The 18,858-nt window shown below is 54.3% G+C and overlaps 9 protein-coding genes and 1 non-coding gene across 10 annotated transcripts; 5 read left to right on the forward strand and 5 right to left on the reverse strand.

Annotated features, from left to right (window-relative positions):
- ColSpa_08321 (uncharacterized protein) lies at positions 1 to 390 on the reverse strand (the record flags this gene model as incomplete). Its single annotated transcript, XM_049274533.1, has 1 exon — positions 1 to 390. The coding sequence occupies one exon, from the start codon at positions 388 to 390 to the stop codon at positions 1 to 3; it is 390 nt and encodes a 129-aa protein (XP_049130490.1).
- An 865-nt stretch (positions 391 to 1,255) lies between these two features.
- On the forward strand, positions 1,256 to 2,456 carry ColSpa_08322 (alcohol dehydrogenase; the record flags this gene model as incomplete). Its single annotated transcript, XM_049274534.1, has 4 exons — positions 1,256 to 1,321; positions 1,369 to 1,527; positions 1,573 to 1,815; positions 1,878 to 2,456. The coding sequence occupies 4 exons, from the start codon at positions 1,256 to 1,258 to the stop codon at positions 2,454 to 2,456; spliced, it is 1,047 nt and encodes a 348-aa protein (XP_049130491.1).
- Positions 2,457 to 3,075: 619 nt separating this feature from the next.
- On the forward strand, positions 3,076 to 3,540 carry ColSpa_08323 (uncharacterized protein; the record flags this gene model as incomplete). The annotated part of the gene is made up of 1 exon (XM_049274535.1): positions 3,076 to 3,540. The coding sequence occupies one exon, from the start codon at positions 3,076 to 3,078 to the stop codon at positions 3,538 to 3,540; it is 465 nt and encodes a 154-aa protein (XP_049130492.1).
- A 1,616-nt stretch (positions 3,541 to 5,156) lies between these two features.
- Positions 5,157 to 6,091, reverse strand: ColSpa_08324 (putative N-acetyltransferase; the record flags this gene model as incomplete). Its single annotated transcript, XM_049274536.1, has 4 exons — positions 5,157 to 5,498; positions 5,558 to 5,797; positions 5,879 to 5,930; positions 6,030 to 6,091. 4 exons carry the CDS (start codon positions 6,089 to 6,091, stop codon positions 5,157 to 5,159), a joined length of 696 nt encoding a protein of 231 aa, XP_049130493.1.
- A 1,101-nt stretch (positions 6,092 to 7,192) lies between these two features.
- Positions 7,193 to 8,356, reverse strand: ColSpa_08325 (lathosterol oxidase; the record flags this gene model as incomplete). Its single annotated transcript, XM_049274537.1, has 3 exons — positions 7,193 to 7,529; positions 7,644 to 7,686; positions 7,777 to 8,356. The coding sequence occupies 3 exons, from the start codon at positions 8,354 to 8,356 to the stop codon at positions 7,193 to 7,195; spliced, it is 960 nt and encodes a 319-aa protein (XP_049130494.1).
- A 2,237-nt stretch (positions 8,357 to 10,593) lies between these two features.
- ColSpa_08326 (beauvericin cluster-specific repressor BEA4) lies at positions 10,594 to 11,324 on the forward strand (the record flags this gene model as incomplete). The annotated part of the gene is made up of 2 exons (XM_049274538.1): positions 10,594 to 10,653; positions 10,734 to 11,324. The coding sequence occupies 2 exons, from the start codon at positions 10,594 to 10,596 to the stop codon at positions 11,322 to 11,324; spliced, it is 651 nt and encodes a 216-aa protein (XP_049130495.1).
- A 159-nt stretch (positions 11,325 to 11,483) lies between these two features.
- Positions 11,484 to 12,419, forward strand: ColSpa_08327 (uncharacterized protein; the record flags this gene model as incomplete). Its single annotated transcript, XM_049274539.1, has 2 exons — positions 11,484 to 11,567; positions 11,625 to 12,419. The coding sequence occupies 2 exons, from the start codon at positions 11,484 to 11,486 to the stop codon at positions 12,417 to 12,419; spliced, it is 879 nt and encodes a 292-aa protein (XP_049130496.1).
- Positions 12,420 to 13,397: 978 nt separating this feature from the next.
- ColSpa_08328 (transmembrane protein 234) lies at positions 13,398 to 14,838 on the forward strand (the record flags this gene model as incomplete). Its single annotated transcript, XM_049274540.1, has 6 exons — positions 13,398 to 13,473; positions 13,530 to 13,677; positions 13,728 to 13,980; positions 14,034 to 14,159; positions 14,219 to 14,368; positions 14,428 to 14,838. 6 exons carry the CDS (start codon positions 13,398 to 13,400, stop codon positions 14,836 to 14,838), a joined length of 1,164 nt encoding a protein of 387 aa, XP_049130497.1.
- A 116-nt stretch (positions 14,839 to 14,954) lies between these two features.
- On the reverse strand, positions 14,955 to 16,283 carry ColSpa_08329 (putative mannan endo-1,4-beta-mannosidase F; the record flags this gene model as incomplete). The annotated part of the gene is made up of 3 exons (XM_049274541.1): positions 14,955 to 15,662; positions 15,726 to 16,055; positions 16,113 to 16,283. 3 exons carry the CDS (start codon positions 16,281 to 16,283, stop codon positions 14,955 to 14,957), a joined length of 1,209 nt encoding a protein of 402 aa, XP_049130498.1.
- A 1,461-nt stretch (positions 16,284 to 17,744) lies between these two features.
- ColSpa_tRNA_229 lies at positions 17,745 to 17,826 on the reverse strand. The gene is given in 2 exon segments: positions 17,745 to 17,780; positions 17,791 to 17,826. It is a non-coding gene; the product is annotated as a tRNA-Thr (tRNA).
- Positions 17,827 to 18,858: the final 1,032 nt, after the last annotated feature.

Consider the following 18,858-nt stretch of genomic DNA (forward strand, 5'->3'; position numbering starts at 1 on the left):
CTACTTCGAGTACGTGTGGAAAACCTTCGCAATGATAAGCCACTTGCCGTCCTGCTTTAGTAAAGTGTGGTTGTCTGTGTAGTCATTACCGGCAGCGTCATTCTCCATATCCACCTTTACCACAGCTGTCGTCTGTGTAATGGATATGATGTCGCTGTGCGCGATAATGTTTGGTGCGGCACCCTCCTTCTCTATGAATGTCCACAAGTTGCTAATTGTCCCACCGAGCAAATGCCCGTCGGCAGAATACCCGTACATGGTTGCTTCAGGGTGAAATGACCTTGCAACTTGCTTTGCGTCCCCAGCCTTGAGGCCGGCCACGTAGTTTTCGACAACGGTGAGGACGTCTAGGTGATCCTGAACAGGGACGGTCTTGATGTTCATGGCCATTTTTTAAAAAGCACTAGATTCTTCGGTGGATTACATAGTCAGCTGCGGTGCCAAAAAGGACTGTTAGTGATAAGGGGAGTTTCCATTCTCTTACTTCTCTTGGTGTTGTGGATCATTAGAGGACTATAATTGTTGTGAAGTTGGATCAAGGTATGCGAAGAAACGATGGCTTGTAACGGTATATTGTAGGCTGCAAATATGTTATGAACATCTTCGCTCGATAAATTGAGTGGTTCGGAAAGGATGGGTATAGTCCTCTACTGCCAGGCTCTTCCTTACGCTGTGGATTCAAAGCATTTGGAGACGATATTAGAACATGGAATAAAATCTCCAAAACCCCCCCCACGCTAAAATCTAAAGTGGTGTGGGTGTGTGGACCTGAATTTCTACCCCAACACGGCCTCCAGCTCATCTCAGGTGGTGTACTCCACTTTCAGCTCCACGCCATAGGTAGTGCAATTCTGCTTGCTATTAACATACAGATTAGTCAGAGCAATGGCGTGGAGCATCCTAGTATTTGCATCTGTATACTCATTATTTGTCATCGGCCGGGCTGTTACGAAGCCCATGTCACGTATCCCCGGTTTCCAAGGCATTTGCGCATCATGGTTAAGGCATTAGTTTCTTTCTGATGTGGAACTAAATGAGATGGGTTGGTATCAATATTCACTCCAACAATTATCTATGATGCAGTAGGTCGAGTGCATCACTATACGTCTATAGCAGAATAAGATATTGCATATCACCTATTAAAACAACTAGAGCCACTCACAGTTCTTTCCACAGTTACTGTGAGAATCATCAAGGTTGTCATCAGTAATATCCATCGCAACAGTTAAACGAAGTGACGAATCTCTTCAAATCAATGGGCAAGGATGAGAAGAACCCCAAATCCACAAGAAATGAAAGCGCTGCGCTGCAGCTTGTCGAGGTAAGTAGATCATAGGCTCTCAAAGAACCTGACTAGTGCGTTAGCAGTACAAAACCCCCTACAAGCTGGTGACAGTTTCTGTTCCAAACGCCAGGGACGGCGAGCTTCTCGTGAGGATTAAAGCAGCAAGCTTCTGCCACACAGACTTCCAGGTTTATGAAGGTGTCTACCAGTCGAAATGTCCCATTATCCCATCGCACGAGCCTGTAGGTATAATTGTTGCGCTGGGAAAGACCATCGCTTCGAAATAGAAGGTGGGGCAGCGTGTTGGTGTTCTCAACTTCAGACATGCATGCGGAGAGTGTAATCAATGCATGTGGCATAAACAAGCATATGATGGTACTGTAGATGCCAGATTTTGTAAGCGAAGAGATATGGCTGGCATCACTGCAAAAGGAGGTTTTGCCGAGTACATGGTTGCAGACGCAATGACCACTGTGTTGCTGCCTGACGTTCTGAGCTTTGAACAAGCTGCACCTTTGATGTGTGCCGGGGTATGTTGCAATGATAACCCTACGCTCACAAATTTTCCGACGTGAGCTGATTGAAGCATCAGGCAACGGTGTGGAATGCGCTTGATCAATGCTCGCTCAAAGCTGAGCAGTCTGTCGCCATTGTTGGCATTGGAGGTCTCGGTATCCTCGCTGTTCAATTCGCAAAGGCCCGAGGCTTGCGGACAGTCGCCGTCGACAAATATCCCGACTCCCTGGAGCTCTTAACTGACACTGGACCTGGGCTGGAACCAGATCTATTAGTCGGAATTGATGATGACGATGCTCTTCAACGCATTAACAACTTCACCAATAACATTGGACTCAAGGCAGTCATCGTATGCAACGACAACGTCGCAGCAGCTGAGTGGAGTTTGAAACTACTTCAACCAAGAGGCATCTGTATTCCACTTGGTTTGCCTGAGAACGGTTATTTTTTTAATGCCTTCGATCTGGGTTTCAAAGAGCTCGTGATTAAGGGGTCTCTGTGCGCAAATACACAATCAGTGGAGACTATGATGAAGACTGTCGTTAAACACAATGTCAAAAGTCACGTCACCACAATCCCTTTGGCAGAGGCTCATTCTCTTCCTACAAAGTATATCGCCAGGGACTTCAAGGGACGTCTGGTGGTCTTGGTTTGAAAGGTGACCGCCCAAAACTGTCGACTAAGTTGTAATGGAAAATATCTTCTACTCATGCCTGAACAATGCATTGTCTTTTCGTCCGTGGACCAGCACCAGTAGCAACCAAGAAAAATATTGAACGCTACGGGGGCAAGTCGACCCGAGGTGCAGCGTTGAAGATTGAGGGGTAGACACGAGCAATCTTACTTGCAGTTGCCACCCACCTAATTGCGTCTCGTCTCTTTTCACCAGCAAGACAGTAAGCAAACCAAACCACGTACAGTAGCACACATTTGGACCTATAGCTCAAAACCCTCGGTTCTGGCTCCAGAATCCTATTCTATGCCATCTCACGAACATCAGCACTGTCAAAATTCCGACAAACAAACGCCAATCTGAACGCAAGACCTACTTCGTCCTCCGCAGCGCAGACGACAAGCCTGATAGTCAAATCCAACTGGGCCAGCTTATTTGAGGACCCTCACGTTCGCTACCGACCCACAGCCCCTCCCATCAGGCCCCTTCCCTGTAGACGTTGTTGACGTCTCTCAAGAACGACTAGACATTTGACATATCGAAGGGAGCAGCTGCTGAGATTGTCATATTCTTCCAGTACATGACTGCGCTCACAGTGGAGATGTCGGCCCGCATATCAAGCGAGTTCGCACAACCTTGGAGCGTAGCCCAGCTCGACACAAAGTTCCCTGAGCTAGGAATGGAAAATCAGTCGGAATACGTCACAGCCCGTGCGCAGGAGGCGGCAACCCAGAAGCTCCCTAAACGCGAGGGCCTTTTGAAGAAGGTGGTCTTCAGCAAGAAGGTTATCTATATGGTCATAGGTCTCAAGATCGTGGAGGCCACGCGAAATGTCATACAGGGCAAACGAGAGAATGGGCGGAACTGCAAAGCGAGGCCTAGACCCAGCGACTGGTGGGATGGTCATGGTTGGCTTACAGTCTGGGGCGGATCGATCCAGATATCCGTCAAATCATTCGGAAAGGGCCTCTGCTTTACATCATCGCCGCCCCTCTCGTCCTCCCCTTGGTCTCCACGATCACCGCGCGGTTCCGGAGGACGTCAAGGGTCCGTCCGGGTATCTTAAGCGGGGTCCATCTTTTCCAACTGGGAGATGTTCGGGAGGCACATATCCGCCGCTTTCTGAGGTTTGTCTTTTACTTCAATGTTTATACAACAGTCCACGTCTCATAAAGATTTGCAGACAAGTTTTGTTTTTCATGGCTATGTATATGTATTCGGCTACGTATTTTAGGGACTTAGGTTCCAAGTTCACCCTGTATATACATTTTCAAAATACAGTAACCCAGCGAAACTAGACTGCTAGGAACCTTTTACAGAATAAACCCAGACCCTAGCTATTGAACAGAAGTCCATGAAAGTCTGCAGCAAAGGGTACCGAGATGAGTTTTCGCGGCACTGGGAATCAAGAAAGTTAGCAAGTCTTATATGTTAGTTTAGAAAGACGGTGTCTTGTGCACTTAAGCTGTAGTATGGAGGAGTTTCTTTCCAGTAATATCCTGCGCAGCCTCCGTCTGGGGATTCAATGCACCAAAATCGTGAGAGGATAAGTATTGCGATTAAGGTGTTGTCAGAAAGAAAGAACATACCCCCCATCCTCCACCGCCTCCATCATCAACCGTACTCCAAATCAAATTCCCAGGCTCGCATGGGCTAGCCGCGTCTCTCTTCTCAACATAAGCAGGCGCATCAGCTGGAGCGCCAGGCACAGCAGCAGCGAGTGTGGCAAAGGCCACAATTGCGTAAAGAAATTGCATAGTGGTGAGTTGAAAGTTGTTCTGTGTGATTGTGTGATTGTCTGATTGGGCAATGTGCTGGTGGAGGCAGTCGAAATCGTAAAAGAAGCATCATTTTATATTGTTCGAGTTGAACTGCTGTCGATAGAACATCTGGGAAAGTAAATATAGCATCAAGAATTAAGGCGTAGGAGCAGATCACAATCTGAACGTGAGTGCAGAAGCTTGGTATAACTCATTGACCTTATCGTCTGGCTTCACGTGGAAAGCATAATTGATACGTAGGCCTTGGCTTGTTTTTGCTCCATATCGCCCCAGGTCGTTCGAGCTATATTACTGATTACTAGCATGTTAATTGGGCATCTCATCCTACTCAAAGCCTGTGTACTTTGCCATTGGACTCTGGCATATATCCAAAGTTGAGAAGAGAGATTGTTTCTTGCGGGCCCATCAAGCATTGCATGACTACAACTATACGCGCGGCCTTTGCGTTTTGTACAGTATCCGGTCACTGGTGCTTCTGTTCAGTATCAAGATCGCCAGCGGAGATTATATTATCCATCGTACACGCAACACGCAGATGAACAGTCAAGACCACAATAGTCGGAATTATCGGTGGTAAGTCCAAAAGACTACTCACAGCATACAGCTTCAAATTCGCGTGTCCCCTCGTCCCATCTTAGTCTACTATCTAGTTCTGCTACCCTTACCCAGCTCATGCTAACTCCCCGCATTATCTTGGACATGAACAGAGCGACCCGAAGACCCGAGCTTGTCGAGAAGGGCGTCTTCTTTGACGTTCCTGCATTCCCATCCGAAGGTTAAATTGATTAAACTGCTTAACGAATGAGAACCAAGGAATTCGCATCAGTGACCATATATTTTGCAATGGCTGTGTAACCCCGTCGTCAAAGCAGTTATGCGAAAGTCCTTCAAACTGAGCATATCATGATCGACGCCTGCCGTCCCCAGGCATGGCTCTGGGCTCCCGGATCATAGTGTACAACCGTATCGCATCCCCGTCGTCATCGCAAACCATCTCCTTCTGGAACACGAACCCCCATCGTCCGTAGATGGCCACGTTCGGCACATCCTTGCTGGACTCCAGATAGCACTTTACGCCCTCAGCATCAGCCTTGTCCGTCACGGCCTTCATCATCGCGGCCCCGACGCCCTTGCCCTGCGCCTCGGGCAGGACGACCATGATGTTGAGGAAGTAGTAGCCGCGCGAGTCGGTCCAGAGCTCCCGCTGGGCTTTTGCTTGCGCGTCTTTCCAAATATAGTACCTCTGTTGTGGAGGTCGTCAGCACGTCGGGATATGGAGGAATGGTTGTGAGCGAGGCGCACCTTGACGTTCAAGCCGCCTCTTCCATACCAAATGTTGTAGTTGACTTGTCCGAACCACAGACGCCAGCCCTCGAGCCAGTCTTTCCATGTCGGGGGTGCATCGGCGGGCCGGGGACGCAGCCACATGGCTACGCCCATCACCTTGTCGCTGCCCTCCTCCTTTGCGACGTGGAAGATGCCGTTGCGCATGCCCCATCGCATGCGGAGCGCGAGGGAGGCATAGTTCCTTTCAGGTCTGAACTGCGAATGGACTCATGTAAGCCCCTCGACCATCATCCCTTGCAGAAACCATGTTGACTGCGTGGACGGACAGCAACTCACCTTGGACTGGTCATAGACCCAGACATTGTAAGGATCTCCACTGAAAGCCTGTCTTTGGTGGCATTGGTGTAAGCAATTGAGCAGATTGCACGTTATCCATGATAAAGGAGATTTGATTATATGGATACCGCGAAGCGGACGCGTCACTCACTGTATGGCTTTCACGGCCCCAGGAATATCAGCCTCTTCAAGGTCCGTCACACGAATCGCCATGTTTCCGGCGGGGATGGGAACGGTGCGACCAGAGGTGAACAACCCCGAGCCTTCGAATGGGCGATTGGCAGGGGTTTCTTTGAACCAACTTCGTAATTCAATTCTGTGCTCTCCGCTCAATCTATCCAAAGCGTACACAGCAACACCGAGGGCACGTCATCTTTTTCGATGGTCGGCTGCGTCTGTCTCATTCCGTAGGGCAGGTCCTGCGGGGTAGATTATCGGCAGAGATAAGATCGCATAGAGTTTCCGCGTAAGGCATGGCCGGGGGGAGGGGGTAGCAAAGACAGGTGCGGTTGATTCGACCCCACGTCGCTGCGTGCCTCGTCCCCAAGGGGCCGACCGATGGACCGCGCAGACACAACCCCGCTGCGGTGCGTCTCGCCGACCGGCGAATAGGACCGTGTGAGCGGCGCGGAGATCTCGCGAGGTCCGGATCTCAAAGAAAAAAGTATAAACCTGCCAAAGGCTCCCGAAAACAGACTGTGACGACGGTCTGAACGTGCCAAACCTTGCGTCGGGTGACATCCAATGAGTTGGGGAAAAAGCAAAAGATTGGCCCCCCGCAAAGTGGCTGTCGCATACGTAAGATGAGGCGAAAGACGGCGCTGAGGCCACTCTCATCTCTCGTCGAGACCCCAAGTGAGATGGCATGCTGTGTTGAGTGTCGGGCATGAGACGTTAGTACGTTTTCTTGCTCGCTCATTTTTTGGCTTTGTTGCGTAACTGTGCGACCTCACGAGTGATTGCAATGGCGACGGCACTTATCACCCGGACGATGCAGATCAACCTGAGAGGATCCAAGATTTAGAACCTAGATCTAGTCCGCTGAATTATGATTATGATAGTATGCTATGCCTCGTTCGCCATGAGTTTTGTGAGTGGGGGACATGAAAAAAAAGAGTCCACCAGGAACTGTTATGGTGGATGGAAAAGGCGAGGGCTCTTCTAGCCCGCCCGTAGAATGAAATGCAAATCTCATCTCAACGTCAACATTTCGCCGTGCCGCCATGCTTTTTGGTCAATGGTTCGTCGGCCGAAACCCGCCAACGCAAAAACCCCATGCTCAAAGAATCCAATGCACATCGCTCCCGCTCCCCCTCACTGGTCCTTCTTCTTGTCCTGGGGGATCGGGTTGCCCTTCTCATCCACCAGACCCTTTTCGCGCATCACCTTGAGGGCATCGTGGAGGGGGTCCAGCTCGGGCTGGGGCGCGCGGTGGGAGTCAAAGTAGCTGTCGGCCCAGGTGAAGTACTGGCCATAGTTGACGGTGAAGTACATGTGGTGCAGGGTGTGGTGGGCGGGGCTGTTGATGTACTTCTCGAGCCAGTGACCAGAGATCATGTCACCGTCGTGAATGAGGATGGTCCAAATCTGGACGAGGATGAAGAGGCACAGGTAGAGGTACTTTTGCACGGGGCAGAAGAAGACGAAGACGCTGGCGGCAAGTCAGTACGGATGAGAGTTTGATAGGCGACGACCCCATTAAGGCTCAATTGGCGATCTTCAAAGGGGGAAGGGTACTCACTGGTAGGGCAGGGACTGGACGTACCCGTCAACGGGGTGGAAGGCGAGCGCAGCCCAGGGCGTGGGCACTGGAGACGTGGCATGTCAGTCAACCTAGTCGATTGGACGACGGGAAAAAACAAAATGCGTGAAACATGTCGAGCTAGTGATGGACTTACCGATCCACTTGTGGTGTGGCTTGTGGATGTACTTGTAGACGGAGGGGTGGTGCTCGAGGCGGTGAATCCAGTAGATGGAGATGTCGTTCCAGACCAGGAACAGCAGGGCCGAGACGCCCATCCACCACAGGCCGTACTCGTCGATGCGGGTGTAGAGCAGGCTCTTGCCGCGGACCTCGGCGAGGAAGAAGGGCAGGGTGAGGACGTCGATGACGGGGACGGCCTTCATGGAAGAGACGATCTCCTGGCGGATCTGGTTCTTGAGGAAGCGCGGGTGGTACTCGAGGCGGCGGTCGAAGATGAGGTAGTAGGAGAGGGCGCTGAAGACCCAGTAGAGCAGCGAGGCGCCGATCTGGGTGATGACGAGCAGCGAGATGCACTGGCGCAGGATGCTGTCGCGCGGCCAGGCGGAGCCATACGAGAGCGGTGACAGGGCGGTCGTGGACGAGTTCCAGTCCGACGACGAGATGAAGGCGGCGGCGCCGGTCGCATTGGAGGCGGCCGCGGTCTGCGCGGGGACGAAGTAGGCGTAGACCTTGTCCAGGACGAGAGGATCGAGGATCTCGAGGGCGACGTCCATGATGGGCGAGTTTCTCTCACTCACTCTCTCACTCGCTCTCTTCCAACGAACGGTAAGGGGGGAGAGGTCGCACAGTTGGGGGATGGGAGGCGGGAGTCGAGTCGCGGGTGCGGTTGCGGTTTGCGATGCAGTTGGAGAGCTGGGAAAGCTTATCTTGGGGCGGAAGAGAGGTTCCAATCCGTAGGATGTTGCACCGAAGTTGCGCTCGCGGCGGTCGGGTTTAACGTCAGGTCAGGGGCAAAACCGACGAGGACATTTTCTACCCTGGCGTTGGTTGTTCCATGCCAAATTAGTCAAAGCTGCTTTTGCCGATGCTGGGCCACTATGTTTGCCCTGTGCTGAGCAAGGTACCACCTGCCTGCCTGCCTGCTCTGATCTGCTGGGCGGTGCCAACCCAAGGTAACAAGGTGGAAAAAATTGGATTGGAAGAAAAAAAAAAAGGGACCAAACCAGGGGGAGAAGCGGGTGATTGTACGCCGCTAAGCTTCATCTGTTCATTTGGACGGGGGCAGACTGAATCATCCAGCCAGTCACAGCCATAGAAGCCCTGCATCGGTGGGGTTCGCGAGCTGGTAGCGTACAAAATGAAGGTACGCGCAGCGATGTATCCATGTCCCGATGTACCGCTGAACGTACCTTTCACGGTGGTTGTGCGGTTTGCTTTGGCGGTGCCGAAGGCGCCAAGCAAGACAGAGTGACTTGAGTGACAAGAGTGACATAGCAGTAGCGGCAGGTATCGGTCGCGTGTGGCACACACACACACACACACACATACAGCACGCACCTGCCTCGATTCAATTTGCCAATTTCATTCAAATGCTGCTCATTGATCCCATTGATGCCGTTGATTCGCCGCCCTGATTCGCCCATCGCCCATCTTGTCCCCTCCAACCCCCCTTCCTCCTCCAGCAGCAATCTTGTTGAGCTGCAGCGGCTTTCCTTCCAATTCCTTCCTTTCCTTCCCTCCCACTCGTTACTGTTCCTTCCGCTTGTCGTCGGGCGAATCGGAGCCTGGGCGCATCCCGAAGACGGAGTTACGACATGGTGCGCCAGCGCTCAGGGAGGGGCGGATCTCTCGGGATTTCGAGATGCCAGTCGAACCATTTCTCCCATGGTTGCCACAATTCCCACCCCGCCGACAACGGCATATCCCAGCTTTGTCCATGCGTTATCCTTTTCTGCCATCTGGATTTTCTTGGGATCGCCGCGCTTGTCTGTCCCATCTGCGTGGCCCGGGTGGTCATTTGCTCAACCTCCCACCGGCGCCTTTCCAGTGTGACGTGTAAACCTCCACTCGTCGCTCGTGCGTGTCAGTCTTCTGGAGGTCCTGAAAACGGTGCTTCCTAGCCGCTGGGCGAGTCGACGACGATAGCTGCACCACACTGAACAGAGACATGGCACTTCAGTTGAGCCGGCCGCGAGGGCCCATGCACATGGCCATCTCGGCCGAGGACCAGTGACTCGCTTGGTTTGAGAGTGAAACTGGGAATGGGAGGAGCCAAGACGAAGGCTGTGTTGCGCGCTCATTTCAATTCACCGGCGGTGTGTCATTCCAGCACACGGAGCCGTCATTCGCTATCTGCATGCTACAGCCCGAATACGCTCTCGGGGTCGGGGATGTCGCCGTCCCTCGAGCCCGGGAACGTGGTGGCTCCACTTGATCTTCGATTCACCTACCTACTCATGCACCGCGACGACGATTGGAGCGAAACTGCTGTCCAATCACACCTCGCCCGCGAGCGTCTACCTATATGTACTATGTAGGTCACGAAATGTTGGTACAGTCTCGCTTTCCGAACCCGAAATCGGGACCTGAACCATATCCAAACTCCAACTCGCGCTACATGATGTCCTGGCACAGCTATCACCGCAAGCGATGGCTTATGTAACACTCGCGCCTCGCATACGAGACGGGAGGATGGGGTGAGCGGCCGCGGGTGGGCCGAGTAAGCACTCTCTCAGCAGTGCAACCTTCCCGGTGCCGCTGCTGCCTAATCCTTCGGGGAAGCTCATTCGAGATGACAACTCGCTCCGCCCCCTCGTCCCATGCCATCACTTCTCAGCGGCCTCCACCACCGGCGCAACGACACGGACTCGGAGCGCCAAGGTCGGGCGTTGGGACCCTCTTCGGACGTTTGCCAAACACACCTGCATAGCTTGCGCCTTTGCTAGGAAACCAGGCGGCCATCAACAAAAGCCCTGTTCGAAACTGGCTGCATCAACAGACCCAGCTCGCGATGCCAAATACCGGCAAACCAAGTCCTAACTGCCACCTCTGTCGCCAGAGGAGGGTGAAGGTGAGGAAACGCCCACCGGGCCCCCTCGTCGGCGGCGAAACCCGTTTTCCGTCTCCGTGCAGCTAACACCGGTCCCAAAGTGCGATCTGGCCCGGCCGCAGTGCCAGAGATGCGTCAAATACGGGGTCCAGTGTCCCGGGTACCGCGACGACCAAGACCTGCGCTTCCAACACACCGATGCAGTGTCTTTTGGACACCGGAGAGGGAAGAGGCAACAACAGATCCACCCGCCGTCCTCTCCGGGGGCTTTAGAGGTGATTGCATTGACACCCGAGTCGACGGCGTCGCCCGTATCGTCACAGGAGTCAGGTAGCCCGGGTTATCAGTCTGCCGGGACGCCTCCCCTGCCTGTTCCGCGGTCGGTTCGTCAGCACTGGACGGCCGAGTCCATACCGCTCGTGATCGGCCTCTACTCGAGTTTGGATTTCCTCCCGAAACTGTTCAAAGATGTCAGACAGGACCACTGTCTCGTCCTTGCCAGCCATGTCTTCACTAGAGCATACGTCATCAACCGCTTTAGGCCGAGAATGGACCAACGAGAGCTGTCAGTGTGTCTTGGTAACGCCCTGGCCTCAGTGCAGGAGGCCGTCAAGAGCCCCAAGGTATACGCGGCCGATTCCACAATCGTAGCAGTCTGGCTGCTCGGGAACTACGAGGCAAGTCTCTTGTAATCACCGTCATACGTTCATGTCACACACTCACTCAGGGACCACTGCTAAGATGTTTTTCGGCAGCTGGTGATCGGCGGTCTGGAGCGACGGTCCTTCATGACAAGCCAGGAACGAGGGACCGCTCTCGAGGCCCCATGGCACATACATGGCAAAGGCATCATGAGCCTCATGCGCGCTAGAGGCGACCGCCAGCTGTATACGCGGACGGGCCGGCAGATTTTCTGGCTCATGCACAACATGCTTGTAAGTCGGCCAGCCCATCGCACTCGTTTTCATTCGTTCCACTTACACCGGACCTAGCAAATCCAACATACCATCACAAACACACCGTGCCCGCCAGAATTCGACCGCTGGTTCAACATCATTGAGCAGACTCTGCAACCCGTCGAGGTTTTGTTTCTGCAGGTTGGACGGTACATCTCCGCGGGCTGTTCTCTGCTGTCCAGAGTGATGCCCATCACGCGAAGCGGCGACGCGGAGCGGGCGTGCGCCGAGTACGAGCAGCTCCTGGCTGAATGCGACCAAGTAGAGCTCGTCATGGCGGAATGGATGCAAGCAGCCCCCGAATACCGGATCGACCCCGCGCCTGTCTACGACCACTTCTGGAACTCGTGGCGCGGCGCCCGGATCAAGATCCACCACATGATGATCCTCCTCACCAAAGTCGTCGAGCACGCACCGGACTGCCCTTTCGACCCCGAGGCGTTGCAGTCGCGCAGGGACCTCTGCCTGCAGATCATCGCGGCGACCAGCCGGGACGTCGTCGACAGCATACCCAAATCACTCGGCGGCAAGGCGCCCGACACGGACCCGCAGTCGCCGACTGCCTACTTCGACGCCGTCCGGCTGATATGGCCGCTGAGCCACGTGTACATCATGCCGACGGCGCCCAGCCACTTGCGGGCTGCGGCGAGAGAGGCGCTGCTGCGGATAGGGAGGGAGAAGGGCATCTTGACGGCCTTGACGCCGCGGGCGGGCGGTTACCACTTTCCCCCGGAGACGCTGAAGGGCATTCCTATCGATGAATTGGATGAAAGCGATGGATATTTGCCACGTATCTTGCCCAAAGCTGAGGCAAAACGTTCCGTAGTATAACGGAGCATACGTGAAATGCGTCACACAAGTGGTCCAAAGAACATGTAACAAAGTTTACCCGATGATTGCCCTGGTTGATGGGTGATGATGCACCGCTTTGGAATGCTACGTGGCTCAAAATAGGGTTACCAAAGGGCACGACAGGCGAAGACCAGCGAATTAACTTCTGAAATGGAACTACAATGGCACGGGGGATGGATGACCTTTCGCTATCATTTGATCTGGCGGTTGTGCGTTACTCAAGCGCCAGGTCCCCCCTGGTTGGCCACCTTACGCCCCTTGACATCAGAGTCGGCCCAAAGCCACCACTGGACAATCTTCCCACGCGGGTAACAAGCTTCGACCCAACGGTCGGATAGCATTTGAATGGATCCAAGGGTGCAGCTGTGTTAGGCACCCGCAAGCAGATCAACGTGCCCCGCCCCAGCAGTTCGGAGGGCGCGAAGCTTGTTTCGACGTTAGTGTTGACCTCTGTGGCCCGCCCTAGTGGAGGCGGGCGTTCTTGTTGTCAGCACGGCTTTTGCGTGCCGATGTATGCCATCCTCTTACCGAATGGGGAAACCCATTCGATGGGCTTCGCACATCCCCCTGCGATAGTGGTGTCTTTGCTGGCTTCCGAGTGGATGGGCTGCTCAGCCACCAGGCGGGGCAGTGGGCGGCGCCCTCGAGGCGCATTGCAAAAGATCATTTCCGGGTTGAGGGACATGCTTCCGAGCCAGCGAGCATCGTTGGCGCGTCGGTCGTCGACGACTCGCCCGTGGCTTGGGAGGGCGTCGGTGGATTGCGAATGCAAGCGAGTGCGACAAAGGATTCACCGTCTCATCTGCATGCTTGATCAACGCTGCGAAGGATTCGGGAGGGCTCCACGCTTTTGCAGGTCGAGGAGGGACGAGATAAATACAATGGCCACGCTCTCGAGATGTGGTGTTTCTGGACTCATCGGTCAACGCAACCACACAAACAACTCGACACGACAAAATGGAGGCGTTTCTCCAACCCAGAGCCGATAGCAACTCGGCCAAAGATGTTTGCACCAAGATTTCCCTCGCCGAGAGTCAGTGCAGCTCCTGGATCCCATGTCGATACGTCGAGCACTGACACACCACCCAGATGCCTCACAGCCCTTGTTCGGCAGCATGTCCTTTTACACGTTCAACATGATCCTGTCCGGCAGCTTTACCGCCGCGTCCTGCCTCATCATCTTCACCCTGATGTTGCTCCATGCGACGCACCTCAGCAAGAGCAACGAGCAGATCAAGTATGGCCGTCCTTGTTCCCGTGGTGCAAAGCGACCTCTAACAGTGGCAGAATCATGCGCATCTCGCTCATCATCCCGTTTTGGTCCATCATTTCCTTCCTGTGCATCTGCTTTCCGTCGGCCGAAGTCTATCTCCACCCGTGGCTCGAGTTCGTCCAGTCCATCTGCCTGGGTACCTTCTTCATCCTGCTGTGCGAGTTCGTCTCGCCCAGTGCGCAGCACAGGGACGTCTTCTTCGCCGCGCTCACGGTGAAGAACAAGAAAGCAGCCAACGGGGAGGAGAACGGCCTGGAGTGGTTCAGGGTGAGTCGGCGCGTCTGTGGTGTGTGCATCGTCCGGTTTCTGACGCCTCCCAGAAAATGTGGTTCGCCGTCTTCCAGTATCCAGTCGTCAGTCTGCTAGTGGCTATCGTGACTGCCATCACGCAGGCTGCGGGGGCATACTGCGAGTTCGAGAGCAAGGCGCACTTTGCCAAGCTTTGGGTGAGTCCATCTGTCTTGTTTGATACTCGACGTCCAGGAGTGGTGCTAACGGCGGGAAGCTGTCCATCATAAGCAACGTCTCGCTCACACTCGCCCTCATGACGGTCATCCGCTTCTTCATGCAGCTGAAGTCCCAGCTGAAGCATCACCAGCCAATCGCCAAGTTTCTATCATTCAAGCTGGTCGTTACTCTGACCTTTATCGAGACTGTAAGTCATGGCTATATACCTGCAAATCGGTATCTGGCGACCTAACACATCCTTCATAGATCATCTTCTGGATCCTCCGCGATACCGGGTCCCTGAAACCGACCCCGACGCTGACGGACGCGGACCTCCGCATCGGCATCCCGTCTATGCTCGTCTGCATCGAAATGCTTCCTCTGGCGGCGTTCTTCCACTACGCGTACTCCTACCGCCCCTACGTCATTGGAAGCGGCCGCATCCGCCGGCCCCTCGCGGGCGACCTTGAGGCGTACGAGCCCCAAACGTACACCGGCGGCCCAGGCGGGCTGTGGGCCCTAATTGAGATGTGGAACCCGAAGGAGATCATGGAAGCCATCGTGTTCGGCTTACGGATGAAGGCGGAGGAGCGGATACAGCAGCGCACCAAGAAGGGGTGGAACAATCCGGCGTACCAACCGGTGGACCAAATTCACGAAATGGAGAGAAGACATTGAAGAGACGAAGCGGATGGGCTCGGCGACGTCATGATTGTGCTTCTTTGGCTTTTGGCGAGCAATGTGTCTTGAAATACTCTGCGGCTGTATCTATGGGATATGCAATATAGACTCGTTTACAAAGCGTTGACCTTGGCAGCGTGCTCGTAGATGAGCGGCTGCGCCTCGGCGTCGTCTAGGTAGATTGTGAAGCCGTCGTTGTGGTTGCGGCCGTACGAGTAGTTGGAGTAGCCAAACTGCCAGTACAGGTCGGGCATCTCCTCCTCGAGCGTGATGGCCTGCCACTTGCCGAGGACCTCGGTTCGCGGGGTGTTGTCAACGACGCCCAGGTACTCGAGGCGCTTGTCGGGCGTCAGCCAGCCGTACTCCTCGTGCACGACCGGCTTGCCGACCGCGCGGCCCGACGCGGCGTGGTCGCGGATCCACTGCTCCGTCCACTCGACCGTCTTGCTCCACCAGTCCGGGTACGAGTGGAAGACGCCAAAGTCGATGTTGGGCAGCGCCAGCTCGTGGTCAAAATCGCTGCCGTCGGCGCCGTTGTAGGCCCAGTCGTCGGATTCAATGTTGAAGCCGCCCTCGCCGCCCCACGTCACGAGGTGCTTGTTGTCGAGGCTCTTGACGTACGCGCTCATCTCCTCGATCCAGGCGCCGAGCCGCTCCGGGGTACAGTCGGCACTGCGGGGGAGGTTGCGCACGCCGTCGGCGCCGCAGCGGGGCTCGTTGGCGAGCTCCCAGGCCATGATGGCGGGGGAGTCCTTGTACCGGGTGACGAACGCCTTGACGTAGCGCTTGAAGGCGTCCTTGATCACGGGCACGTGGTAGAACTGGCGTCCGCGGAGTCAGCATCGTCACGGGTCAGCTCTCGTGAGGGTGGGGGGCACACGCACATCGTCGTGGTACTTGCCGCCCAGGTTGACGGTGTACACGTCCATGCCGCCGTAGTCGGCCCAGTTGTTGGTCAGCGCGACGATCAGCTTGATGCCGACGTTGGTGGCAGCGTTGACGACCTTGTCAAAGGCCTCAATGTTGATGACGGACGTGCCGTTCCCGTACCATGTCTGGAAGATGATGTCGGTGTCGCCGGCGCCCTCGCCGCCGTACTGGGGAAGCCCGTCGGGGTTGTAGGTGGCGTTCTTGTCGTTGAAGCCCCAGGTGCGGAAGACCTTGAGCCCGGCGTCCTTTGCGGCGGTCAGACCGGCCTCGACATCTGCTTGGTTCTACAGGCTATTGTCAGTCTCGGAGGTGTTTTGCCAAAGCCAGTTGGGGTCGCGTACGTTGTCAAAGGGAAAGTAGTAGGCATTGCTGCCCGCAAAGTTGAAGTCCTCGCCGTCGAGCTGGAACTTGGTGCCCTTGACCGTGACGAAGCCCTTCCTGATGCAGGCCGCGGAGGCGGCTCCGCTGGCCAGGAGGCCAATTGAGAGCAGACCGGAAAGTTTGGGTAGCATTGTGGGTAATTGCCGGACGGATGCTACAGCTTTCCTAGCTCTTCCTGTCTCCAGACGCGCAACCTCCTAATGGAAGACGTGTGATTGTGCGCCATATTTATTAATATTGGTCTTGCTTCATGATCCAGACGAGTCGACGACAGTGAGCCGGGCCATTTCCCGTTTAATCACGGAGACCGTTGGACCGCGTGCCATCAGCTCGATCCGAGTGAAGTTGGAGATGCCAAGGGCAGGGACGGCGCACCATGCCATTTTGAACGCGGAGCGTGGCAGTCCGAAAGTTGGGGTTCGTCCAATGGTATGACACGGGAACGGAATTGGGGAACATCGACAGACCACCGTTGGGGGCGATCGTACCTGGTGTAATTTCAACTTTAAATCCTTGGGTGCACCGTCATCGATGCTACTCTACTAGGTGCGAGTAAACCGCAGAAGTTATGGTGAAGATCGGCCCCGGCGCCTCGGGGGAGACTGTGGGTCTGAGATTGGTCTTCAATGAATCTCCAGCTTTCGTCTCAGCTTCTCAACTTAGAAGACCTGGAGCTCAGATGGCCGGCCGGGCCAACAGTGAATGCAATGATTGACGAAATAGGTCATGCCGAGAAACACATCCAGATCTAGGAACCCCTAACCGACGGGATGGACTTCCTGTTCGGCCTAGAACCAGCTATGGTCATTCGTAAATCCGATCCATTCACTAAATCCTTTACCGCCCTTGGGCGTCTCCTCCCGGCCGGCAAGTTGGCCAGTCATCCTGCTCGCTCCGGCTTCTTTGGAGAACCGCTCACATGGCAACGTTTCTCCACCAACAAACTGTACCCTGACTTACATCTGGCGGTGGTTCCCCGCAATAGCCTTCTCCCCTGCCGCCGCCGCTTTAAGTGGGGAAAACGAAGCAGGATCGTTACCCTGCTAGTCTGGACAGAGCTCTCATACGGTGGAAGGCCGCAGCCCACAGTGGACGTCCCGATATGCGTGACTGCAGACGGGGTTTTCGACGGCCGTTCTTATGGCCGGGCACGCTACCGACAGGCCCAGGTAGTTGTCCAGATACCCCATGTCATGCGGGGTTACTTGCTGCGGGGCAGCTCCAGACGGGTGATCTATGTGTGCCGTAAACTGGTGTTGGCTCGAACGGCTTGACTGGAACAGCAGATCGTGGTTGAGTGAGATGTGGTACATCAACGGCCAAAATCAGCAGGCGGATAGATAAAAGGTGGGTCGGGGGAGTGGTTGCTCTGCGGCGACTCGAGACACAGCCCCAGCTCTTTGCCCAATGCGGCTTGTGGCAAAGTGAAAAGGATTAACGGTGCACAGCCACAGCAAGCTAATCTAGTACCTGTAACTTGCCGACGGCAATGTAATCAACTAGCGCATAGCTAAAGCGCGTTTCTGTAAAACTAACAACAGTTACTACGAAATGCAAAAAACGAGTCTGCGTTACTGACTTGATGGAACTTATGCCTCGTGGCGGAATCGAACCGCCGATCTTCTCATGACACTAGAATACTAGTGAGACGCTATACCACTTAGCCAACAAGGCTTGTTTTAGTGGGTTCAGTTGAAGCAATATGTTGCATGGCCACACATGCGGAAGTGGGCCCCTGAGACAGGCAGACTGGGGCACCACTCGGTCGTTCAGATGCGGCAGGATCGTCTACTGTCTTGATTCAGGGAGAGCAAAAAGAGAACAGGAGAACCAGGCACGATTAAAAGAATGCATCTAAGTATCATTGTCTATTTTGGACCCATCCCTTCATGAGCCTTGTGTGAGGAGTTCGAACGAACCAGAAATGACACACAGAGATGCAGTGGATGTGGTTTAGTGTTGAGGTAGATGTGGACCAGTTGGAAGTAGAGGTTACCATCGTACATAGCATTCTTTTTCCCGATAATGTTTTCGTAGATGAGACGTTACTCTTTCTTGTTCTCAAACTCCTTCATCTTTTGGATTGCCCGCTCTAGTCGGTCCGTGAGGATGGTGTCAAATCCTAGTCGTTCCTTGTCTTCAAATAGTTCGGAGAGTCTCTTCTTCCAAAGTTGTAGTTTACTCCAGCCTTGTTCCACTGTCGCCTTTCCAACTGTATCGCCGCGTGGCTGGGGCGAAATCACGTCCTGAAATACCAAGTCGGCACAACGTATAACCCATTCAGTCGCCACCCAAAGCCTTGACTCCAAGATGGGACCCTCATCCAGCGGCTCATCGAGGGCGCTCTGGAGTTGCCAAGCGGGAAAGTTCAGCCAAGGAGAAAACTCCTCTGTTGTGATTCTAGCGGTGAAATAATTAAGGTTCTTCCATGCAACTACGTCTTTTGGAGTCCATTCGTCGAGCTCGGTAGGATCTGCTGAAGTGTTAGTAAATGTTGTATTGGTCATCGAGAGAGAGGTAGGCCCATCAAACCATTTGTCCAATAAGTAATTCGCCAGGTGCGGCAAGTCTTTCCATAGAAGAGGCTCTTCCTATTGAGCAAAGTCAGTGAAAGAAGCTATCGATCATTGGTAAGCCTACTTCTTCAGTGGCGCCAACATGTCCACCATTTCGTCGCAAGGCCTGGATAGCGTCCACCAACATGTC

Source organism: Colletotrichum spaethianum (assembly GCF_022836535.1).
Source record: "Colletotrichum spaethianum MAFF 239500 DNA, contig22, whole genome shotgun sequence".
NCBI classification, from domain to species: Eukaryota; Fungi; Ascomycota; class Sordariomycetes; order Glomerellales; family Glomerellaceae; genus Colletotrichum; species Colletotrichum spaethianum.